This window comes from Aulonocara stuartgranti (genome assembly GCF_965226115.1).
Source record: "Aulonocara stuartgranti genome assembly, chromosome: 3".
NCBI classification, from domain to species: Eukaryota; Metazoa; Chordata; class Actinopteri; order Cichliformes; family Cichlidae; genus Aulonocara; species Aulonocara stuartgranti.
In genome coordinates, this window is record NC_138941.1 from 7,280,274 (window position 1) to 7,307,461 (window position 27,188).

Genomic DNA, 27,188 nt, shown 5'->3' on the forward strand with positions numbered 1-27,188 from the left:
CGTCCTCAGTTCCGAGACGAATAATAACTAACCTCGTATTGTGGATGGATGATTTCAGTTGTTCTCCTGACTGAAGTTTGGCCCGTGTACAGCATCCTGCTATGCGATTGCATTTGTCCCTGACCACCAGAATCCCTCACGTTAACTTTTATCGAGTGGAAAAAAAGTTGGCGTTCATCCTCCAGCTTCACTGTGCTAATGTTATGCTAACATAGCTGTGTCGCTAGCAATCACGTAGCACAACATTATATACCAGGTAGTCCAACTTCAGTAACCCTGCAAACACCACTGCTGTTTAGTTTTCTGTCTTCATTTATGGTGGAAGTGATAGCAGAGCTGTTTGAATTAGTTTCAAAAATCTCTCAGTCAGAACATGCTATGAAATGTTTAGGTGGAAACTAGCGAGCTAACTTCCTGTTAATTTCTAACTCCGTTAAATTTAATAAATTCTGTTTTCATGGATGTTAAACTTAATTGTTACACCTGGTAAAGCAGCAACACTGATGATTTTATTAAAGATGAAAGAATTTAGACCGTTTTTAACTCTTAGTGTTCGTTTGACTTTGGGACCTGAAGCGGACGGAGTTTTGGACCCAGATTACTCCACGAAGCTCCTCACCACGGCAGCCGTAATGCTCTGACAATCCATCAAGCAGTGCGGCTTCGTAGCTTACCAAAGTTCTACTAAAACATTTTTTTAACAGATTTCTGCACGCCCAAATCGGTTCGAGGTCAGTAAGCACAACCAGAATTCATACATAAGGCACACTCTTGATTTTTGAGAAAATTAAAGGATTGTAAGTCTGCCTTATAGTGTGGAAAATATGTTATACAGAAGAAAAGAATATATCGCGATATATATCGTTACCGCACGTGCTTCAAATTATACCGCGATATGGATTTTAGGCCATATTGCCCAGCCCTAACTCCCAATTTATTTACAACATTTGAAACATACAGTGTAGCTCCGTCAAAACACCCCAAGGCCAAGTGAAAGTGCTGAGAGGGAAAAGATCATGATTAATGATTCATTTAAACTCATAACTGGCTGCAGCAGCTGAACTTTGACCTGTGAGCTGCAGCTTAAGCTTCTTTTATGGTTCAGTGTTTAATGTGTAAACTGTTTATCACTGCAGAGACGCCTACAGGCTATCTACTGTTCAAAAGTGAATTGTTATACACAGTGTGGCAGCTGACCTTTGACCTGTGAGCTTCAGACTCTTTGCTGGTGTGAAGTGTTTAATCTGACGCAGTCTGCAGACACAGAGGACTGCTGACGGAGAAGAAGCAGAGGATTTTCTGTTTCTACACAGACCTGGTCCAGACAGCAGAGAGCTGCAGAGTGAAGACGTTCATTGGAAGAAGCTGAGTAAGTTCAACGTCCTCTTTGAATCCTGGATCAGGAAGTGAATATTTGGTGTTTAAATAAGGTTTCTGTCTTTGACTCAGTCTGCTGTCACTTTTTAGAGAGAAAAGGAGATTTTAGATGAACTGGTGTTCCTGCTGCTCCAGCATTAAAGCACAGTATAGGTGACTGCGCTGATGCCTGTTTATAATTTCACCGAAGCTAATAAACTGTTGGCTAAATTTTCTTGTTTTCAGATGTAAACAGAGGTGAGAGGAGCAGATAATAAGGATTAAATATTATGCTGAATAACTAAATTCTGCTAGTCTGTGACGTAACTCCCAGCAGCATCACCTCATTTCTTTGATTTAGCTAGCAGAGCAGCTATCTCTGCTGTCTGTCATGTGACCGAGTCAAGTGTGTGTAGTAGACTTGTTAGCGTAATGATAAGGGTTTCAGATATTGAGGATGAGTTACAAAACAACACTGGTCCAGAAGAGTTTGGGTCAAACAATGATTTTAATGAACACACGCGTGGGGAGATGTACACTGCAAAACATCAGCCCAAAAATACACCAGCAGTTGTTTTTTATAGCATCAGGGTTTATTATTTTATTAGTTTATTATTTATGACGCCCCCTCATGCGTCAAAGCAGATACATCACCTCTACATCACAAATGTTCTGTTCAACGACTTTTGAGATATTCAGAAAAGCACACTCTCTCCGTCTCCACGGCAGGTGCTTCCTGTTCATCTTCTTCGCTTATCTCTGGAACATCAGACGCACGTCCTACAACAAACTATCACTTATGCAGGCACAAAAATGCAGTTACAAGCAAAATATGTCTGAACTCTTACCTAGACCTAAGTTCACCTACTCTGTATGTGTGCGTGTGTGTGTGTCATGACCTCAACTGCACTCTATCTCACCTCTCACCTCACCAGCTCTCATGTGTGTAATAACCTAACTGAAAGTATACATGTAATATATTGAATAAATGTTTTAATCAAGAACCACTACTACAAGCTTAATAAAAAAGGATATAAACTAATAAAAGATAATAATGAATAACCTGGTTATTCAAATAGCCTCATCCAGACAGCTCCTCAAAATAACAACCAAAAAATGCACACTTTACAGAGGAAACAAAGACATTTTAGAAGTATACTTCCTGACTTATTCTGAGTCATCTGTTACCAAGCAAACTCAAACGCAGAAGGTTGCTGAATACAGTCAGGCCTGTTTCTAGATTATAAGCGTGTATGCAATCCTCCATAGCTCCAAGTCACTTTACTCAATAGATCGGCCAGACATCGCGCCGACCGAGGCTTGAAACCTCCAATTAATTGACTGAGCTCAACTCTTTAATAAGCACAAAATGCAAGGTGCATATAAAATGATTACAGTTGCTCCTGCAATGAAAGATTATTATATGATTATGATAACACCTGTAATACAGACTTTAATGTAATGTCAACAGCTTCAATAAATGCTTTAATGAAATGATGATTAATGGAATGATAAAGATGATGGTTATGAACAGTAGCAGCAAAATAATTTCTTTAATCCTACAGTAGCTAGCAGGCTAAAAGAGGCTAGCAAACTGTGTGAACACTTTGTAAGAGGTGAGCAGTAAAAAGAAGGATAAAGAGCTCCTCCAAATGCTAATAATGCAGTTAACCTGAATTTACTGCTTGTTACATTATATGTGATGTTCAGTCGAAAACAATTACTTAAATTAACATTATTATTATTATTATTATTATTATTATTATTATTAGTAGTAGTAGTAGTAGTAGTAGTATTAGTATTATTAGTATTATTATTGGTTTATTATTCATAACATGGCTCCTTACTGTAGTGGTTTGAACAATTGATTTGTGGTTATTGTGTCCCTGCAAATTCAACAATGCGCCTCAATGCAAAACATCAAACAAATATTTTTATTATCAAGTCCTACTGGATGAATCACCGTAGCTCTGACAGTGAAGCACACTCATTTTTATTGGTAGTCACCTTGTAAGTGCAAGCTTTAAACTCTCATGGATGAGTAAAACTCATTAGAAACACTGGCGAGCAGTAAGTGAATAACAGGTTTGACAGCAGCAGCAGGGACGGTGCTGTCATAGTTTAACGTGGAGTCTGTTTGCACTCAAACAGTGAAGAGCGGAGAAAAGAACTTTAATGGTTCTGGGTCCTTTTGACCACTTTGCGTTTCTTGTGTTTTGGTGATGTTTTGTATTATGGTTTATGTTCTGGTTCATTTACAGTCTTCTTTATGCTGCTTTGAGTTTCTTATACTTCCTGTTTAGTTCCTTGATCATTAGATTTCCTCTGTGTCTCTGTGTGTGTCTGTGTTTGTGTGTGTTTGTGTGAGGCCTGATGCTCCTTTCTATATTTCCTCAGCCTGTCATGTCTCTCTTGTCTCCTCTTTCCCTCACTCGCTCTCGTCTGCCTTTCCTCCACTCCTCTGTCAAGCTCACGTGTCAGTGTTGCGTTCCTTTGTTTGCTGTTTTATTGTGAAAGTCTTGCATTCTTTGTTCAGTGTGTTTCATTTTTCCTGTGAAGGTTCTCAGTCATCCAGGTCATCATAGTTGAAGGAGCTTGGAAAGAAAAGCATCTGGACTTCTATAAGTTGCTTGAAGATGATTCGCCGTTATATTCGGGTTTCATGTCTCCACACGTCAAAAAAAGCGCCCCTCGACAGCCAAACCCATCTGTTCTCTGATTGGATTGTTACATTTGTGATTGACATGACATTGACCAATCAGATGAAAGGAAGAAAAATAGGGTCAAAATCCGTACTTGTAACTTGCAGGGGTTTTTTTCTAAGTCCACACACAAATCTTTTTTACGCACACAAATCTTTTTTACAAGTACAAAATATTTATGACCACATTTTGAGCCCATAGAAGAAGGTTCTCATTAGCAGTGAATCAGTGTGTGTGCAGTTCTCTGCAAACAGCAGGAAGAATTAGTGTGAAGCTTTAACTCTGCTGATCCTCTTTGAATCCTGGATCAGCTGAAAGGTTTAAAATGTTGTTCACACGTGTTGGACTGACTGAAGCTTCCAGTCACAGTGAATCAGTGTGTGTCAGTGAATGCATCGTGTGTGCTTCAGGCTCCATCTAGTGGACTGATAGCAGAGCAGCTGATGGCAGCTTCCTCTGCCTCACACTGCTGTCTGACTGCATTCAGCTGACACTGAGATGAAGCAGGAAAGAAGCAGCTGATATTTGGACAGCACACATGATGAAAGGAGGATTTCAGCTGATGTGCACATGAATGATTTGTTTCCTCTGCAGGTAGAAAGTGTGTGTGAGCTGATGTGAATTCTTTGGGTGAATTCTGAGCTTTTTGTGGATACGTGTCCATATTTGCATTAAAGACCTGAGAGCTGGAGGGTTAAACGGCAGTTCACCCCCTTTGTACTGGGGGCGCTGGAGCTCAAGAGGTAAAAGGAGACATTAGGGCTCAATAAAAGCTCTGAGAACAAAACCTGAACTCAAACTGCTCAAACTCTAAATATTCTAAATAAGTAAATACATTGGACATGTGATGAGATTCATGTTCTCTCTCATGTTTTACAGTTGAAAGATGGAAAAATCTGTTGAGGAGCAGTTGCTGAACAGGCTGGAAGATTTGGGAGAAGAGGAGCTGAAACTTTTCCACTGGTACCTGGAAAAAGGACCCGGAGGTGATTTCACAACCATCAAAAAGAGCCGACTGGAGAACGCAAGGAAGGATGGACGTCATGGAACAGTGGATCTTATGGTGGAGACATACACTACTCGCCATGTAATGGAGGTGGCAGAGTTGATTTTAAAGAAGATGAATGAAGGTCAGTCAGAGAAAAAAGACATGACTCAGTGCAGTATCAGGACAACACTGTCACAGTTTATGGATGGAAAACTGAGGCTGTTTTAGTCTGAACTTTCAATTGTGTGTCTTTTCTCTTCTAAATTTGTTTGAGTACAAATATTATATTTAGACATCTTGATGCATGCTCAATCATGCAGGTAAGTAAATCTCCAAAAGTTGTTTTTGTTTTTTCATCTGAATGTAGCGTTTTCAGTGGGAGAAACGTTTCGTACATCTGTCACCATCTTACATGCTGTGATTGCAGCCATTCCCCAACTCTCTGTGAATGGGACTCATGGTTATTGATCAGTGGTTGTTGATCAGTGGTCATGAGAATTTGCTTAATTACGATGAAGACACTGCCCTCCCAGCCCATTGTTCCTTCAGTGGGCTGGTTTCAGTCAATATCCAAATGTACAGTTTATAAGATTGAAACCTGCAGTCAGCTGAGACTGAAGAAGTCACTTGGGTGAGTGACGACACGTTTCTCCCAGAAAACACTACGTCCAGATGAACAGAATCAACTTTTGGAGATTATATTTAGAGTATTTTGAAGCCATGCAGGTCTTCATTGTTAAACAAACAGTTCCTTATTCATGGTGCACTTTACTCCAACAGGGAAACCCTCAGCCCAGGCATCTTCATCCTGTTTATCACAAGGTAATAATTCCTTAGTTTGTCTCAGGAGCCATTGGTAAGGTAGAAACACATGAAGCCTGCACTGACCAATAGGAACTCAGGTTGTTTCCATGTGGTATCTCTGTATCCTCAGCTCTGCAGTGTAACTAAGCTCTGAGCCCCAGTTAATGAACAGTTGCCCATAAGTATAACCGCAGTTACCTACCTACTATCTTTATTTATAATACACTTCAAAACAGCCATAGGTGACACAAAGTGCTGTACATTGATACTAAATAATAACAATACATGTGATATAAAAAACAATAAAAAAGGTCAAATAACTAAAACAGACCGAGTCTCAGTGGGTCAGAAAGAATAAAATGGGTTTTAAGATGTGTTTTTGAAGTGGACAGTGAAGGGGGCTCTCTAACATGTAACGGCAAGTTAGTCCATAACTTATGAACAATGATAGAGAAGGCTATCTGAGTGAGCTGGTCAGCTGACTGATGAGGTGTGTAGGCGTGAAGAAGGTAAGGCAGGGCAAGACTGTGAAAAATGTAAAACTAAACACAACAATTTTAAAATGAACTCTAAAATATACAGGCTGCCAGTGGAGCGAGGCTAAGACAGGGGTAACATGCTCTCTTTTATAGGTTCTTCATGCAGCAGTGTTTTGAACCAGCTGAGCATGCGAGAGTAATGACTGACTCCCACATAAAGTCAATCACAGTAGTCCAGATGGGATGAAATAAAAGTATGGATCACTGTTTCAAAGTGCTGCCTAGAAACCACATGTTGTATTGTGTGTGTGACAAATAAAATTGTTGAATTTGAAAGAAAACATTTCACTGCTGTCAGTTGCCTAAAATAAAAAACGCTATACTTTGAAAAACTAGACAACAATTATAATTTACTTTCCAGTTTAAAATCACTGTCCAAATTAAACCCAAGGTCGGTAATAATTAGGGGTGGGTTTTTATAATCGATTTATCGATTAAAATCGATTCTGGCTTGGATAACGTGAAATCGATTCATTAAAATCCTGAATCGATTTTTTAATATAAATTTATTTTGCCCGAAACGCCAGAATCTCAGGTTAAACCTCACAAAATTTCAACAACCACCAAACAGCTAAGACAGTAAATGAGAGCAGGAACACGGATTCTGCACAAAGACGTAAACACACAGCGCGGACCAGAATCAGTGAGATGTCGCCTTTCTCACCTGACGGCACGGACACGGTCGGGGCTGAAAGCCGACAGCTCGCTGATTCTGAGGTGTCGGCAGGTCCGCGCTTTGTGTTCACGCCCTTTTTGTGCTGATTCTAAAGCTGTTAGTTTGATCTCTCTCCAAACAATACTGACCGAACCAGCAGCAACATAAACATCATTATATCAGTAAGGAAGCTGACTACATATTAACTGATAATTTATGGCAAAGGGGTGGGATTAAATAAGTGTTTACTTCTTCCCACTCCCTTTCAACATATAAATTAATCAGAACGTTTTTTTGTATGTATTTTGTATAGTATTTTTTTCTCTCTTATTTTCATTTCTAAATGTACCTGTATATTGTTCACATGTTGCAATAAATTACCAATCAATCAATCAATCAATCAATCAATCAATCAATCAATCAATCAATCAATCAATCAATCAATCATCATGAATTCCCTCTGACTTTTACTGTTTTGCTTCCACCACAATAAAATCACACTTCATGCACAGCTCTCTCTCTCTCTGTACTTCAAGAACAGTTTCCCATCTAAAAATCTGTTTTCTGCATTATTCGCTTGCTTGTTACGCACAAGTCTACCGTTGTTTACAGCCTGTCTGCTGCTGTTTTTTTTTCCTTCTACATTCTTCCGAAAAGAAAACCTAATTTCTGCCGTTCAATACTGAACAAATTTAAACTTTTTAAAATTATGCAAAACGCTCAGCCGTGTCTCTAATAAAGCCGCTGTAACATCAGAGGTAACGTTCATATGTTGATTAATGGTTTTCTTTTGTTTTTGATGTACTGCAGAATATCTTTATAAAATCCCAGGCCTGGAAAATCACCTTCATGTTTTTCTGTGTTTTATCTTCAGCTACTTTGACACAAAGGCATCTGTTGTGATGCTCACACCTTTGATAAAGTCTTGCGTGTGTCAGCTTCCTTTTTATAGATACAAAAATATGTAAATGTACGGATTTCTGACTGTCAAAATTTCCCAGATTCAATTCGAATTGAATTGAAGTGAATCGAATTAAATCGAGTCGTGGATCGAATCAATTCGGGACCTTGTGAATCGGTATCTTCCCAAAGCAACAAAAAAGGACTCATATGGGCCACTAGGCCCAAACATTATCACCTCTGTTTTGTTGCTGTGAGTGTTCTGGGAGAGTAGAAAAGCAGTATATATCAATCAGTCCATTTAAAATGTAAAGAAAGGGGGGGGGGGGGGGGGGGGGGAAATAGCGATGGTCCTAAAATTAATCCCCTGGTAGGCCACATGTCCAACAAGCAGCAGAAAAATCAGAACTAAGAAGGTTCAAAGAGAAAGCTCTCTCTGCCAGATAATACCTAAAGCATTTAAGTTCAGTGCCACTAATGCCCACTAGGACATTTAATCAAGATATTAGAATATTGTGGGCTACTGTTTCAAAGGCAGCGGCCAATTCAATCAAAACCAAAACAATGTGGTTCTGGTTTTGCACTTCTAGGTACTTGTTTTGATGGTTTATTGTTTTAGTTTCAGTTTTGAGTTTTAAATTAAATGTAATCTTCATTAAGCTTTAGGCGGTCCCCCTGTCTCATACTTCCTATATTAATTAATTAGTGTGAATGCTTGAAAAGCATTCACAGTATTGTTGTTGTAATCTTTATTATTATTATTATTATTATTATATTTAGTGTGAATGCTTGAAAAGCATTCACAGTATTGTTCTTCTAATCTTTATTATTAGTGTGAATGCTTGAAAAGCATTCACAGTATTGTTCTTCTAATCTTTATTAGTGTGAATGCTTGAAAAGCATTCACAGTATTGTTCTTCTAATCTTTATTATTAGTGTGAATGCTTGAAAAGCATTCACAGTATTGTTTTTCTAATCTTTATTATTAGTGTGAATGCTTGAAAAGCATTCACAGTATTGTTCTTCTAATCTTTATTATTAGTGTGAATGCTTGAAAAGCATTCACAGTATTGTTCTTCTAATCTTTATTATTATTAGTGTGAATGCTTGAAAAGCATTCACAGTATTGTTCTTCTAATCTTTATTCTTATATTTTATTATCTATTCCGTACGTTTTTTGAAAGCCTACTCCTTCAAAACCATTCAACTTAGAAAAACCATTCAAACACCATTAGATTCCTATTCTTTTGGACATGATTGCTTGTATTTTTCTCATTTTTAACATTTATATTTTTAATTTTATTCAACTTTATTCAACAAAAATTTCCCATGTATTTCAATGGGGAGACCCTTCAAATTCTCATTCAACTTACTCATTTTTAAACTCTTACTACTTCAACATACGTTCACATAGAGCCACCATTCAAACTTTAAAACGAAGACAAGACATTCAACTATTCAACTTGTATTTATCTTTTCAATATCTATTATACTTTTTCTTCAGTTCCAGTTTAAGTTTCATGATGTTTTTTCACCCGTTTCAGAGTTCATAATGGGTGTGTATGGGACGGAATGTTGGGGCTAGAGTGAGGCAGCTCAACTGCTAGAGTGAGAGGAGCAAAAAAAATAATCTTAAAATCTTTTTTAAAACTGCTGCTGTGTCCGCAGCGTTTGCTCTACAGGTATGATTTTACCCTCAAAACGTAGCCATCGCTGTCCTCTTTCATCCAATGTGTTTACTATTGTCCTAGGTGTTATGGTTCTTTCGTAAATGTCACCAATGCACAGCCTCCTCCCTCCAACTCTTCCATAGACTCTAATGTTAAAACGGCTCAGAAGGTTGGTTTGAAAATCAGAAGAGCATGGTGTTTTTACACTGTCACCACGTCCATATAATAAACTCCACAGGCATGAAAACTGAGAATTAGGTAGAGTGGACATTGCTGCCGCTCACGGTGAAAGAATTTCGTCAATACGACCTATACCTTTCATTTGGGAGCGATTTGTTTCGGCCTGACTTTTCTGTTCATTTTAAGCAGCAAAAGTGAGGTGCATGTCTGTGTACGTGTGTATGGAGCCATTGGGTGCAGTCACTATAGCAACCAGGCTCACACCTGCCTGCTTAACGAGCTCTGCCTGCCACTGTACCAAGATTCATCTTAAGCACTTCTCTTTCAACTGCTGCTGTGTCCACAGTGTTACAGCCATCATTTTACCCTCAAATTGTCGCCATTATTGTTCTCTTTCCAACACCGTGTCTTTCAAAGCTCAGGCATTTAAACTTTTTAAACTGTGTGGATCAAAGTGGAGGGATCACATTTGAGTCATTCAGTGATTCAAAGAATATGACCTTTTAATATTCATTCAGATGTTTTCTGACTCTAAATGTTCTTTTCTCATTTCTTAGGGTTTTCTAATTTACATTTAAAACATTTTCAGTTTTTTTCCAACTCCTTCTTCTGTGTAACCTTCAGCTTTTAGCAGTTCAGCACCTTTGTTTTCACGTTAAATTCGTTTTTTTTTTGTTTTTTTTTAATCTCATTCAATATTTTTAACTCAAAATTCAGCAATTAATTCATTTCAGTGCATACATTCAGATTCAAGCATTCACACTGCAGTTTCTTCAGAAAATGCACTTTCTAGTTATTAGTGTGAATGCTTGAAAAGCATTCACAGTATTGTTCTTCTAATCTTTATTATTATATTTTATCTATTCCGTACGTTTTTTGAAAGCCTACTCCTTCAAAACCGTTCAACTTAGAAAAACCATTCAAACATCGTTAGATTCCTATTCTTTTGGACATGATTGCTTGTATTTTTCTCATTTTTAACATTTATATTTTTAATTTTATTCAACTTTATTCAACAAAAATTTCCCATGTATTTCAATGGGGAGACCCTTCAAATTCTCATTCAACTTACTCATTTTTAAACTCTTACTACTTCAACATACGTTCACATAGAGCCACCATTCAAACTTTAAAACGAAGACAAGACATTCAACTATTCAACTTGTATTTATCTTTTCAATATCTATTATACTTTTTCTTCAGTTCCAGTTTAAGTTTCATGATGTTTTTTCACCCGTTTCAGAGTTTATAATGGGTGTGTATGGGACGGAATGTTGGGGCTAGAGTGAGGCAGCTCAACTGCTAGAGTGAGAGGAGCAAAAAAAATAATCTTAAAATCTTTTTTAAAACTGCTGCTGTGTCCGCAGCGTTTGCTCTACAGGTATGATTTTACCCTCAAAACGTAGCCATGGCTGTCCTCTTTCATCCAATGTGTTTACTATTGTACTAGGTGTTATGGTTCTTTCATAAATGTCACCAATGCACAGCCTCCTCCCTCCAACTCTTCCATAGACTCTAATGTTAAAATGGCTCAGAAGGTTCGTTTGAAAATCAGAAGAGCATGGTGTCTTTCCACTGTCACCACGTCCATATAATAAACTCCACAGACATGAAAACTGAGAATTTGGTAGACTAGACATTGCTGTCGCTCACAGTGAAAGAATTTTGTCAATACGACTTTTACTTTTCATTTGGGAACGATTTGTTTCGGCCTGACTTTTCTGTTCATTTTAAGCAGCAAAAGTGAGGCGCATGTCTGTGTACGTGTGTATGGAGCCATTGGGTGCGGTCACTATAGCAACCAGGCTCACACCTGCCTGCTTAACGAGCTCTCTCTCTCTCTCTGCCAAGATTCATCTTAAACACTTCTCTTTCAACTGCTGCTGTGTCCACAGTGTTAAAGCCATCATTTTACCCTCAAAACGTCGCCATCGTTGTTCTTTTTCCAACATCTTGTCTTTCAAAGCTCAGAGATGTAAACTTTTTAAACTGTGTGGGTCCAAGTGGAGGGATCACATTTTAGTCATTCAGTGATTCAAAGAATATGACCTTTTAATATTCATTCAGATGTTTTCTGACTCTAAATGTTCTTTTCTCATTTCTTAGGTTTTTCTAATTTACAATTAAAACATTTTCAGCTTTTTTCCAACTTCTTCTTCTGTGTAACCTTCAGCTTTTAGCAGTTCAGCACCTTTGTTTTCAGGTTAAATTCGTTTTTTTTTTTTGTTGTTTTTTTTAAATCTCATTCAATATTTTTAACTCAAAATTCAGCAATTAATTCATTTCAGTGCATACATTCAGATTCAAGCATTCACACTGCAGTTTCTTCAGAAAATGCACTTTCTAGTATTTTATTATTATTATCTATTCCGTACGTTTTTTGAAAGCCAACTCCTTCAAAACCGTTCAACTTAGAAAAACCATTCAAACACCGTTAGATTCCTATTCTTTTGGACAACATTGCTTCTATTTTTCTCATTTTTAACATTTATATTTTTAATTTTATTCAACTTTTTTCAACAAAAATTTATAATGTATTTCAATGGGGAGACCCTTCAAATTCTCATTCAACTTCATCCTCTTTAAACTGTATCTACTTCCACATACATTGACATAGAGCCACCATTCAAACTTTAAAACGAAGACAAGACATTCAACTATTCAACTTGTATTTATCTTTTCAATATCTATTATACTTTTTCTTCAGTTCCAGTTTAAGTTTCATGATGTTTTTTCACCCATTTCAGAGTTTATAATGGGTGTGTATGGGACGGAATGTTGGGGCTAGAGTGAGGCAGCTCAACTGCTAGAGTGAGAGGAGCAAAAAAATTAATCTTAAAATCTTTTTTAAAACTGCTGCTGTGTCCACAGCGTTTGCTCTACAGGTATGATTTTACCCTCAAAACGTAGCCATCGCTGTCCTCTTTCATCCAATGTGTTTACTATTGTACTAGGTGTTATGGTTCTTTCATAAATGTCACCAATGCACAGCCTCCTCCCTCCAACTCTTCCATAGACTCTAATGTTAAAATGGCTCAGAAGGTTCGTTTGAAAATCAGAAGAGCATGGTGTCTTTACACTGTCACCACGTCCATATAATAAACTCCACAGGCATGAAAACTGAGAATTCAGTAGACTAGAAGCTGCTGTCGCTCACGGTGAAAGAATTTCGTCAATACGACTTGTACTTTTCATATGGGAACGATTTGTTTCGGCCTGACTTTTCTGTTCATTTTAAGCAGCAAAAGTGAGGTGCATGTCTGTGTGCGTGTGTATGGAGCCATTGGGTGCAGTCACTATAGCAACCAGGCTCACACCTGCCTGCTTAACGACCTCTGCCTGCCACTGTACCAAGATTCATCTTAAACACTTCTCTTTCAACTGCTGCTGTGTCCACAGTGTTACAGCCATCATTTTACCCTCAAATTGTCGCCATTATTGTTCTCTTTCCAACACCGTATCTTTCAAAGCTCAGGCATTTAAACTTTTTAAACTGTGTGGATCAAAGTGGAGGGATCACATTTGAGTCATTCAGTGATTCAAAGAATATGACCTTTTAATATTCATTCAGATGTTTTCTGACTCTAAATGTTCTTTTCTCATTTCTTAGGGTTTTCTAATTTACATTTAAAACATTTTCAGTTTTTTTCCAACTCCTTCTTCTGTGTAACCTTCAGCTTTTAGCAGTTCAGCACCTTTGTTTTCAGGTTAAATTCTTTTTTTTTGTTGTTTTTTTTTAATCTCATTCAATATTTTTAACTCAAAATTCAGCAATTAATTCATTTCAGTGCATACATTCAGATTCAAGCATTCACACTGCAGTTTCTTCAGAAAATGCACCTTCTAGTTATTATTATTATATTTTATTCTGTATTCCGTACGTTTTTTGTAATCCTACATCTTCAAAACCGTTCAACTTAGAAAAACCATTCAAACACCGTTAGATTCCTATTCTTTTGGACAACACTGCTTCTATTTTTCATATTTTTAACATTTATATTTTTAATTTTATTCAACTTTATTCAACAAAAATTTCCCATGTATTTCAATGGGGAGACCCTTCAAATCCTCATTCAACTTACTCATTTTTAAACTCTTACTACTTCAACATACGTTCACATAGAGCCACCATTCAAACTTTAAAACGAAGACAAGACATTCAACTATTCAACTTGTATTTATCTTTTCAATATCTATTATACTTTTTCTTCAGTTCCAGTTTAAGTTTCATGATGTTTTTTCACCCGTTTCAGAGTTTATAATGGGTGTGTATGGGACGGAATGTTGGGGCTAGAGTGAGAGAGCTCAACTGCTAGAGTGAGAGGAGCAAAAAAATTTATCTTAAAATCTTTTTTAAAACTGCTGCTGTGTCCGCAGCGTTTGCTCTACAGGTATGATTTTACCCTCAAAACGTAGCCATCGCTGTCCTCTTTCATCCAATGTGTTTACTATTGTCCTAGGTGTTATGGTTCTTTCATAAATGTCACCAATGCACAGCCTCCTCCCTCCAACTCTTCCATAGACTCTAATGTTAAAATGGCTCAGAAGGTTCGTTTGAAAATCAGAAGCGCATGGTGTCTTTACACTGTCACCACGTCCATATAATAAACTCCACAGGCATGAAAACTGAGAATTCAGTAGACTAGAAGCTGCTGTCGCTCACGGTGAAAGAATTTCGTCAATACGACTTGTACTTTTCATATGGGAACGATTTGTTTCGGCCTGACTTTTCTGTTCATTTTAAGCAGCAAAAGTGAGGTGCATGTCTGTGCAGGCTCACACCTGCCTGCTTAACGAGCTCTCTCTCACTCTGCCAAGGTTAAACCTAAAAATGTTAGATTGTAGTAAGATTAACTTTTTCAAAAGTACAATAAGACAGATTTGACAGGGTTTTGCCACAGATTAATTAGTATATGCCAACTAAGTAGAGCATTGTGATTGGCACAAAGGTTTTTCAGATCTGGGCAGTTGGAGTCAGTTGATGACTTCAAAATCATCCTTTCTGACTGGATAATTAAAGCTCTCAGCATCTATCGGTCTGTAGTTAATTTCCCCACCTTTTAACTAACGTTTAACTAACCTAATCTCATTTAATGTCTCTGTTTATAGTCTGTATAGTTTATCTCCCCACGAATACACTCAAAGTAGTCTTAAAATAAAACCCACAAAACAGTTCAAGATTTAATACTTTTTATTTGCTCATTTAATGCCAGTTGCCCTGTTTTTCTATATGTCACTCATTCGCTTATACTTGGGCAAAAAGGACCAATTTGTACACTAGTATAGTGTATTTTTTCCCTCTATCTCTCTATGTCTGTCACACACAGAGACCAACACACAGACATGTATATGCTCATTATTGCTGTTCAAACTGATGGTCAAATTTCCAAGCACCACCTGAACGCCTCATCTGTTTTTAACCTATCACTGGACCAACTGTCGTCATTCCGCTTTGCTCTCTGCTGTGGTAAGTACAGTACACTCAGTACTGCAGTGTTTTATTTTTATGATGGAAAAAATACATGTTTGACATTTAAACTCACATATCAAGTCCAACAGAGTTAAAAACAATTCAAAGAAGAAAGAAAGAAAAAAGAATAACCTTCGCTATCATTTATATACGTTTATTACGTTTTGCTGTTAGCAGCAGTGCTAACGCTAGCTTCAATGCTAATGCTAGCAACAATGCTAACGCTAGCTATAGTGCTAACACTAGCCTTAGCACTTGTTAACTGACAAAAATAATATTCCTGTGATATTTCTTGCTGCTCAGTGAGACAAAAGTAAGAAATTAGCTTTATTATTGCCATTGTGGCTCAGTTTTAACAGTAAGAGTGCTAGCGCTAGCAGCATTGCTAGCGCTAGCAGCATTGCTAACGCTAGCTGCAATGCTAACGCTAGCTGCAATGCTAACGCTAGCTGCAATGCTAACACTAACTGAAGTGCTAATGCTAGCCGGAATGCTAGCGCTAGCAGCAATGCTAAGGCTAGTAACAGTCTAACAGTAGCCTTACATAAGTGGCAATACTTCAGTTAACTAGTTTGAATTGTAAAATCACTGCTGTATCAGTTGGTGTGCTATATTACTCTATAATTACCCTGCTGACTAGAAGTTCAGTGTATCATGTCGTGTGGGCTTTGTATTTCTGTTAGTCTGATAACACTGTACAGACAACTAACGTATTATTTCTCGTTTCTTTCAGGAACCTGACTGACACTGTGCTTTGCCTGGTAGGTGTGCACATACTGTAAGAGAAGTAGACCAAAATAAAAAAATAATATGACTAATATAAGCTGTAAAGTGATGGGTTCAAACTTTGTGCTAGACCTTTTAAACACAATTTTATAATAAATACACATAAGTGCAGCTTAACAATTGGGCTAAAATATTTTTTTCGTACATTTTTGTAGTCACACTACATGTGATTAATTAATGATTCACTCAATCATATTTGTATTTAAAAATATTATTGCTGAATTTAATTAAATATTTATTCTTTTAAAAAGTGCCCAATTATGCAACTTTTTGCACATGGCAGCCGACAACAGTTTAGCTTGAATATTTGTTTTGTCCTTTTGCAGTAGTCACATTTAGTTCATACAATTACCATGTGATATAATTTTAATAAAATTATTTTTTTTTCTTGTTTTTTGTTCAGAGTGTGTAGAAGAAGAAGAACAAGGACCAGATCTCCAGTCTTCTCTCTCACATCCCAACCCCCCAACCCCTCTATCCTCTGTCCTGCTCCACCTATTGTCTCTGCCTTCTTTCCATCTGTATTTCACTCTGTGGTTTGTGAGAAATTTTGCCAAACCAACAATCCTTTTGCGGTTTGATTTAAAGCCGTGTCTCTCCTGCTCTGTCTGTTCTCTCTGCTAAATTTTCTCTCTACCTGTTTTTCACTCTTGGCTTGCTGCTGAAAAACGCCAAGCCAACAAAGCAATAAAGAGTGCATATTTTGCCTCAACCTATGAACAAACTGAACAAACAAAGAAAAATCTGCGGTTTGATTTAAAGCCGTGTCTCTCCTGCTCTGTCTGTTCTCACTGCTAAATTTTCTCTCTACCTGTTTTTCACTCTTGGCTTGCTGCTGAAAAACGCCAAGCCATTAAAGCAATAAAGAGTGCATATATTGCCTCTACCTGAGAACAAACTGAACAAACAAAGAAAACTAATTCACGGTTTGATTGTGATTTCCCAGCCGTGTCTCTCCTGCTCTGCCTGTTCTCTCTTCTAAATTTTCTCTCTACCTGTTTTTCACTCTTGGCTTGCTGCTGAAAAATGCCAAGCCAATAAAGAGAGTGCATAATATTCTCTCAACTGAAGAACAAACTGTCAAACGAAAGACAACTGTTTAAGACAAATAAAAACTGAAATATAAAAACAAAGACAACATCTCCTGGTGTGTGCCACTCTTATCTTGTGAACATATTTTCTAAAGACTAAGAAACACTTGCAGGTGTGTGAAAATGCCAAGGAAGCAGAAAAAGTCACAAGCTGCAAAACAACGCTGGAAGAAGTTTCATGAGTTTCACAAAGTACCAACATGTGAACAAGCTGAGTTTGATTTTCCTCAGAGCTCTGCAGAAGACAGTGTGTCTACAAAGACCAATTCTGACAGTGTCAAACAGGCAGGTCAACATGTTCCTGCACATGTACAACAGGTATCTTATGCTGATGCTGTAAAGAGTGGACTGCAGCATAAAGTTAATGAACAACATGAGGTGTCAAGTGCCCCACAGGTGGGTTATGCTGACTTTTTGAAAAGAGGCTGTCACAGTGATGTGGCAGGACCATCTCATGCAGAAAGAGTGAACCTTGAAAACCAGCCCTCTATTACACTTGTCTGTGCATCTCACAGCCAGGCACATCCTAAATATGGAGACTCCAGAAACAAGCAGTGCACATGCAACTCACTCACATTTCTTGCATTCCTTCATGAGAATGAAAACATGACTACAGCTGACCTTAATCTGGTCTTGGATAAAGGTGATGTGATGTACAAAGAGGCCAAGAAAAGATTTCCTAAAAATATTCATTTGGCAACCGATGAGCTGCCAGACAAAGTTGATGCTCGCTGGTCTATGTATGATGTCGACATGACACAGCCTTCCCGGTATGGGACATTTGAAGAACCTCCAGAGGAGGCAGTAGATACCTTTCTCAGCTTAGAAGCAGGACTGAGCTGCCTGTTGTCAGATGTGCAGTATGCCTTATTGATTATGAGTGGATTGTGTATCGCAGTGTTCAGATCCACATCAGGCAAATATGGTTTCTTTGATCCACACTCCAGAACACCCAGTGGTCTTCCTCTATTACTACAGTCACGTAATCGTGGTACAGCAGTGATGCTGAAATTCACACTCCTCAGTGACATGATTAAGAGGATCCAAGATTCTTATGAAATGATGGAGATATCACCCTCTTGTAACTATGAACTGAAGCCTGTGCAGTTCTACAGTATGAGCACAGTCAACCTGAGTGATACTATCACAGACACAGTCTGCAGACCAACAGCTGCCACTGCTGTGGCATCTACTCACTCTGATACAACTGTTGATGAAGCAAACTCCTCTACTCCAAGGAGAAACACAACGACTGATCTGACTGAGAACATCTTTTGTCAAATGTCCATTTGTACGCCACCGGTGAAACAAAAAGAAGTTCACGTGACTCAGTTCACATCATATGAAGATCAGAATGAACCTCCTAATATACCAACTGAAGAACTATGCAGTGAATTAAGTTTCCTTCCATCAAGGGATGCTTTTTTATGTCAATCAAATGCTGCAATAACAAATGTTGCTTCCTGTGATCTTTCTGATATAGTTTTACAAAAACTGAAAAAAGTTAATAAACAACAAAGGCACAAAATGAAAAGAAGATTAATGGCATCAGAGAAACCCAGAAATCAGAGAAAAGAAAACCAAAAAAGGAAAGAACGACAAAAGTATGCTTCAAACAAAGAGTACAAAGAAAAGAAAAAGTCTTGCACAAGCGAGGCATATAAAAACAATCCTGAAGTCAGACAGAAAAAACAACAGTATATGAAAAGACGTTATTGTGAGAATGATGAATTGAGACAGAAACAACAGAGATATATTAGAAGACGTTACTGTGAAAATGATGAATTCAGAAAGAAACAAAAACAATATGTTAAAAAACGTTTTTCTGAGAATGCTACAGTTAGAAAGAAACAACAACAATATATTAAAAGACGCTACTGTGAGAACGATGAATTCAGAAAGAAACAACAACAATATATTAAAAGACGCTACTGTGAGAACGATGAATTCAGAAAGAAACAACAACAATATATTAAAAGACGCTACTGTGAGAACGATGAATTCAGAAAGAAACAACAACAATATATTAAAAGACGCTACTGTGAGAACGATGAATTCAGAAAGAAACAACAACAATATATTAAAAGACGCTACTGTGACAATGCTGAATTTAGACAAAAACAAAAAAACTATATAACTAAAAGGTATCAAGAAAACCCTGAATTCAGAGAGAGACAGAGATCTCGAGTGACTCAGCGTTATGCACGTGACAATGCATTCAGAGTAAGACACAGACAACTAATGAAACAACTAATGCGAGACAGGTATCAAAGTAATCTTGCATTCAGGATTATGCACAACATGAGATGTGCAATGAAAATAAAAAGGAAATACAGATGGGTGAACAGACAAACCCAAGAGAGTGACAACAGTGTGATCAACGAGGCCATATCTGTGTTCAAATCACAAATCAAAGCTGGACCATCATACCCATGTACTGTATGCTTCAAGGCTTCATTTCCAAACCAAGTGCGACCCTGCACAAGGTCAAAGTATGTCAAAAACCCACATGTAGTTGCAACATGTTTGACAGGAAAGTTTGTTCATGTTTGTGATGAAAACTGCAGAAATGAGCAGTGCAAAGTGCCTGATGAGAGAAAGAGAGAGTGGATATGTCACACCTGCCACGATCATCTTAAAAATGGATCCATGCCAGCACTTGCTGTTGCCAATAAGTTGGATCTTGCTGATATTCCAGCTGAACTTTCTGATCTCAACATACTGGAGAGACATCTCATAGCCAAGTGCATACCATTTGCCAAGATCATTCCTCTTCCCAAAGGCAGACAAAGAGCAATTAGAGGAAATGTGGTCTGTGTCCCATCAGAGGTACAGGAAACTGTTGAAACACTACCTCGATTGAGAATTAATTCTCAGGTCATGAGAGTAAAATTGAAGAGACGCTTGTCTTACAAAGGTCATCAGCTGTTTCAGACTGTAAGCTGGTCTAAACTTGTGCAAGCACTGCATAAACTCAAGCAGATTCATCCACAGTATAAGGATGTGAGCATCAGAGATGATGCTGAGCTGTGTGATCCAACTCTTCCTGATGAAGATGATGAGGATGATGATGATGAAAACATGAATGAGGACGATTATGATGAGGCTGATTTAATGGAAATTGACAGCTGTGAGAAAAATGCACTGAGTGAAGCACAAAATATAAATGAACAGGACATTGACATGTTACCCTGTGATGGTGAACAATCGCATGAACAGATGAGAGATGATTCAGAGCAAGCAGATGGACTGACTAATGGTGGTTTTGCACTCGAGTCCTGTTTGCAGCCCCCTGATGTGGCTGAGGAGATATTATGTTTCAGTGAAGGAATCTACTCTGTTGCTCCTGCAGAGAGAAACAATCCAATAAGTTTTTTCAAAACACCTAAACTGGAGGCCATGGCCTTCCCTGTGCAGTTTCCTACAGGTCAAAACACACTTGATGAAAGAAGGCTGATCAAAGTATCCCCCAGTGGGTATTTCAAATCAAGACTTTTCTGCATTGATGATCGTTTTGCCAAAGACACAAACTATTTGTTCTTTGCACAGTTTGTGACTGAAATACACTTGGCTACATCCAGCATGACAGTACAGTTAAGGAAGGCAAAGCCTCTGACCAGAGATGGTAGAAAAATAACCTCAGGCATGTTACAAGATAAACATGAGGTGGAGAAACTGGTGCGAAATAAAGATGCAGTGAGATTCATGCAGCCTCTGAGAGGAACCCCAGCCTATTGGGAGAAAACAACAAGAGATCTTTTTGCCATGATCAGACAGTTGGGAACTCCCACGTTCTTTTGCACATTTTCAGCTGCTGAAATGCGCTGGCCTGAAGTGATTGAGGCAATAACAAGGCAGCAAGGTGAACAAGTGAATTTTGAAGGACTCGACTGGTCAGCAAAGTGTGACATCCTGAGAAGCAATCCTGTCACAACAATGCGCATGTTTGACAAGAGAGTTGAAGCATTATTCAGAGATTTACTCTTATCTCCCGCAGAGCCACTTGGCAAAGTCATTGACTACTTTTACAGAGTTGAGTTTCAGCACAGAGGAAGCCCACACATACACTGCCTCCTGTGGGTAGAAGGTGCTCCTGTGTTTGAGGAGGATGATGAGCAAACTGTTCTTGATTTTATAAACAAATACATCACAGCTCAGCTGCCTGATCCACATAAACAACCTGAACTGTACAAAAAAGTAACAGAAGTGCAAAAACACAGTAAGAACCACACAAAGACGTGCTTTAGGAGTTTAAGCTCCGGGTGCCGTTTTGGTTTTCCCAAACCACCCTGCAATGAGACAATGATCACAAGACCCAGTGAGGATGATGCACTGGAAGTAGAAACGGCAAAGAACAAGCTCAGACCACTGAACCAGCTGCTGAATGAACCTGAAACTGCTTCCATGAGTTTAGAGCAGCTCTTGGAAAGATGCAAGTTGACACATGCAGAATATGAGAGATACCTGAATAAAATGAACATGAGGAGTACGATCATACTAAAGCGTGATCCAAAAGACTCTTGGATAAACGGCTATAATCCACATCTGCTTGAAGCCTGGAACAGTAATATCGACATAAGCTTTGTTTTAGATGCTTTTGGTGCTGCAAATTATTTAATGAAATATATATCAAAAAAAGAGGGCGGGCTATCTGAGTACCTGAAAACTGTCATTGAGAACTCCCATAAGGACAGTGTAAATGAGTGCGATGAAATGAGAGCCGTCATGCAGGCATATTCAAAGAAGCGAGAGATCAGTGCACAGGAGTGTGTTGCTCGTGCATGTGGTCTTCACATGAAGCAATGCTCACGTGCTGTAATATTCATTCCAACTGATGATAATCCTGTGAAAATGAGTCGTCCCCTGTCAGTTCTGGACAACACAACACCTGAGTCTTCCAATGTTTGGATGACATCTTTGAATGACAAATACAAAGCCAGACCTGAAACACCAGAGTATGAGGAGATGTGCATGGCAGACTTTGCTGCTACTTGCAGGATTGTCTATGGCCAACAGAAAAAAGGTAAAGATGTTTTGCCCCTTCTCAATGAGATGGGGTTTGTGCAAAGGCGCAAAAACAATAAGCCTGCTATCATCAGATTTCACCGCTGCTCACAAGAAAAACATCCAGAGCAATATTACGGAAGACTGCTTAAACTGTACCTTCCTCATCGTTCAGACCACGAACTGAAAACACCATCGTTGCCAACCTATCAGGCTTTCTATGGTGCTGGCTGTGTACAGCTGCCAGGTACTGACCGTCTTGAGTACGTGCAACACATTGTCAAAAGAAACAGAGAAAAATATGAGAAAAACAGTGAGGAGATCGAGAGCGCTGTTGAGGAATATGAGCAGAACAGAGGTGTGACTGACGAATGGTGTAATCTGGCACCTGAATCAGATCTCGTAAGGTTGCCACTTGTTGAACAAGAAAGAGAGCGAGACAATGAAAATGAACAGGAAGATGTGCCCGACTACAGCCGTCAGGCTGATGCTTCAACAGAAGTCAGAGCCATCAGGGAACCCCCTGCTATTGATCCCACATTGTTACGTCAGATGTTTCAGAATCTGAACAAGAAGCAAGCCTGCATATTTTATGCAGTTAGAGACTGGTGCATTAAAAGAGTCTGTGCTCTAAATCCAGAGCAGTTTTTCTTTTATATTAATGGTGGTGCTGGAACAGGAAAATCACATCTTATCAAATGCATCTACTCAGAAGCATCTAAGATACTGAGCAAAGTGCCCAGATATGCAGACGACGTTGACATATCAAAACCCACTGTCCTGTTAACTGCTTTCACTGGGACTGCAGCATTTAACATTTCTGGAACAACACTGCATTCTCTTCTCAAGCTGCCTAGAAGCTTAAAACCTCCCATTCAGGGACTTGGCAATCAGCTGGATGAAGTCAGATCAGAACTTTTGAATGCTGAAATAATCGTCATTGACGAAGTGTCTATGGTGTCAAGACATCTGTTTGCATATGTAGATGCAAGACTCAAACAGATCAAAGGGACTCGGAGACCCTTTGGAGGCATGTCAGTCATTGCTGTCGGAGACTTCTATCAGCTACCCCCAGTGCGACAGTCTAAACCTCTCTGTGTGCACGACCCGTCCGAGATCGACCTGTGGCGGGAGCATTTTCAGATGATCACTCTGACTGAGATTATGCGTCAGAAAGATGATGTTGTCTTTGCAGAGATGCTGAACAGAATTCGTGTGAAAGGAAAGTTGGATGAGCTTTGCGAAGCAGATAGAAATTTGTTGTCACAGGCCATAACTGAAGCAGCCCTTTGTCCAACTGATGCGTTGCACATTTTTGCAACTAATAAAGAAGTGGATGCACACAACTCTGCAACACTGGCTCTGCTCCACACTCATATCATTGACATCCATGCAGATGATTATAGAAAAGATCCTAGAACTGGCAGAATGGCACTTCAAGACAGACCATTGAAAGGAGGTAAAAACGAGTTACCAGACACACTGAAAGTTGCAGAAGGAGCTCGTGTCATGCTCACCAGAAACATTGACATACAAAATGGTTTGGTTAATGGAGCTTTTGGAATACTACTTAGAGTAGTTCACTCTGAAAACGACCAACACATCATCAAGCTTGGACTTAAAATGGATAATGAGACATCTGGAAAGAATAACCGCACACCAGCAGACGACATGGTGTACATTGAGAGAGCAGAGGAGAATCTGAAGCAGAAAGGAGTGGTACGAAGACAGTTCCCAGTGAAGCTGGCCTTTGCATGTACAATACATAAGGTACAGGGTATGACAACTACATCAGCTGTTGTCTCTCTTAAGAGCATTTTTGAGCCCGGCATGGCCTACGTAGCTGTCAGTAGAGTGACGTCTCTCAGTGGACTGTATCTTCTTGATATGGAGGAGAAAAAAATATTCACCAACCCAGAAATCACTGCAGCGCTTGAGAACATGAGACAAGCCAACCTTGATGACATGATGCCTCTTCTACACGTGAGGCAAACACTGAGCAGGTCAGAGGTTTTCACCATTGTTCATCATAATACAGAGGGACTGCCAGCTCACATTAATGACATCAAAAGTCACCATGAATTGTGTCTAGCAGATGTTTTGTGCCTAACAGAAACACACCTGCGGGGCTCTTTTGTCGCAGAGAGTCTCCACTTGGAAAATTACAATTTGTTCAAACGCAACAGACACCTGTCCTACACAAACTTTCCCCAGATGGCAAACAGAAGTGGTGGTGGAGTTGCTGTTTATGTGAAAAGTGACATTCAAGTGCATGAAAAACAGTACATTCATAATGTAACTGACCTTGAATTTCTGGCTTTAAAGGTTGAAGCACCAGTCAGTGCTCTGATTGCAGTTGTATACAGACCTCCAGACTACACTCTGAGGCCATTCCTGAAAAACCTGGTAAGCCTATTAGACTCATTGGAGATCATGGACTGTCATCCCATCATAGTTTGTGGTGATTTTAATGAGAATGTTTTATCCAGTGCAAACAAACCAATCCTGGAGCTGTTTGAGTCTAGGGGATACGCACAGGTCATCACTGCCCCTACCACAGAGAAGAACACACTGCTTGACCTAATTTTCATTTCTCAGTCAGATCGATGTCTCCATTCTGGAGTCATGAAGACCTACCATAGTTACCATGACCCAGTATACTGTGTATTGTCCTGTGATGATTCATGATCTAGATCTTTGAATACAGTAAGTAATATCTATATTTTTGAATGACTTAAGAAAGTAGAGCGATATTTAAAAGTTGACGCTCTGCATTGCAGTATAATGGTTGAATTGTTTACATAAAATACAATTACATGAATTAAGTAATGATATCAGTAAAAGATGACAATTTTATTTATCACAGAAAATCTAAAGTTCACTAACAGTAACCTATAAATGTCAAAAAAATCAAATATAGCAGTTTAAAATGAATAGTGTAGGCATATCCTCTCTGCAGCCAGGCTTCAACATCCTGCCAGGCTGCCCCAGTCTCACTGTGGCTGGGAGGGAGGGAGGGTGGACCAGAGGATTGCCTACACAACACATAAATGTTCAACAGCTTCTTCATTGTTTCTGAGAGAACAATAATGACTAAAGGTTGCTTTTTAAACAAACAAACAAACAAACAAACAAACAAACAAACAAACAAACAAACAAACCTAATTACAGCAATAATGACAGTTAAGCCACTTTATGTGTGCCTCTATTTTGAAATACTATTTACAAAAATGTTATTATTTTGGTTTGTTATAAACTTTAAACTTTTTCAAAAGTATACGATTATATTTTTGGACAAATCTTTCGATGAAACATACATTTTTATGAGCTTTTATCATGTTTCGGCCAGTGCAATCATCAGGGTGGGTCTGGGTTGATAACTGCACATTTCTGGCCAGAAATGTTTCAGCAGTGTTACATAAGTAGTACATATGTAACACTTGCTTTCTGTTACCAGCTGATACCCTACATTTGTATAGACATTGGATGGTGTGAGGTTGGGGAGTTGAGTGGGGGGGGGGGGGGGGTTACGGTGGGAGCTGAGGGGGGGGGGGTGTTAGGTTTCCTTTTTTCTTTTTCTTTTTTAAGAGAGACACAGTCCTCCTGTGTCTTCTCCAAGCTTCACATGTAAGATCCAACAGTGTGAAGCACATAGCAGCTAGAAACTGTAATGCCACAGATCAGAGAGGCTTCATCATCACCATCTTCATCGCCGTACGATCAGAGCGTGAGACTTCACATCTGGAGCACAGGAGACATTCTGTGATAAGTCCTCCTTCTAGCTTGTCCCACAAGCAGTCGGTGAGATTTACTCACAACAAAAAGGGTTAATGACATAATTTCCATGAAAACATGTATTCATTCTTTGTAAAGTGTTTAAATTGTGTTTTCACTTGACCTTAGGAGTGTTAGAGTGTATTGTAATGTCTGTACTCAGGTGTTTCCCTCTGTGATCCATCCCCATCAGAGCTGAGACACTCAGGACTGAACAGACTGCACAGTTTCTGTGACCGAGCCTCCAAAACACCTTCTTTGAAACCACTCATGATAGAAGGGCTTCATATTTGCAGCAGCACTACTACAGGTATTCAGTTTATTACAGGATGTGTTTGTTTCTTAGGACCAGCTCTGAGTGCACACTACCTAACATATACACCTTTCTGTTCACTACAAACCAACTACTCTGGATCATATGGCCAGTTGGCAGGAATGTTGCTGCAGGAAAAAATCCCTGGAGATCACCATCATTGTCAGACTGACTGTGCCTCCTCTGTGCAGTGTCAAGATCCTCTCTAAATGAGTGTGTAAGTTAACATTTTCATTATTTTATTCCCTTTGACAAGACAAGTATCACTGATATTTACATTTACAACTACATATGTTCCCGTTTTCTGCTCTTCTTTTAAAGTCCTCAGCTATCCTGCTTCTGTGCTGCTTGCCACACATCAAACACTGGCCGGATGACAGGGAGGATCCACTCTGAAGTCACTGGACGTGATGAGGATCATATGGGACTTCATAGTTTCACAGAAACATTGTGCTCTGTGATTACAGGTTTTAAATGGACATAATGACTGCCTCTCTCTGATCAACAGGCTAAAGGATTGTTTTCATTGTTAGTGCTCTGTACAATGTATGCTTATTTAATATTTCATCACAGAGCAAACCTTTATTTATTTAACATTTTTTTTATTTTGTTTTAATGTTGAATTAACTGTGGGGATTTTTTTAAGTGGGCACTTGGGATGTCATATGACCAGAAATGTGGTAACTGGAATTCAACAGTATGGAAGAAAAAATCTGCTGAGAACGAAACACATACAAAAACCCCCAAGAAAATTCAAATTCATTCCATGTAATCCAATCTAAAACATTTTAAACTGCTGAACAGCAACACAAACAGCGTTAAAAAACAGTGTTAACAGAATGATTATGATGATTTTGTACCAAAGTTTCAGGTCACATGGCACACCTAGTGTGTAGTGTGGGGTATCAGCTGGTAAGTATAGGTTTTTTTTTTCATATTTGTGTCCTTAGAGTTCA

At 38.8% G+C, this 27,188-nt stretch overlaps 1 protein-coding gene across 2 annotated transcripts in view; it reads left to right on the forward strand.

Moving 5' to 3' along the window:
• Positions 1-27,188, forward strand: part of LOC309702189 (protein NLRC3-like) — a 306,079-nt gene that overhangs the window by 224,594 nt on the left and 54,297 nt on the right. Inside the window, exons 2-4 of one of the 2 annotated variants that reach the window (XM_082526685.1) lie at positions 4,653-4,801; positions 4,938-5,188; positions 5,827-5,868. In XM_082526685.1, coding sequence (XP_082382811.1) covers positions 4,945-5,188; positions 5,827-5,868 — 286 coding nt within the window. In that variant the 5' untranslated portion in view covers positions 4,653-4,801; positions 4,938-4,944. Of the gene's footprint in view, positions 1-1,184; positions 1,370-4,652; positions 4,802-4,937; positions 5,189-5,826; positions 5,869-27,188 lie in introns of both variants that reach the window. The other variant, XM_082526684.1, reaches the window with a different exon arrangement.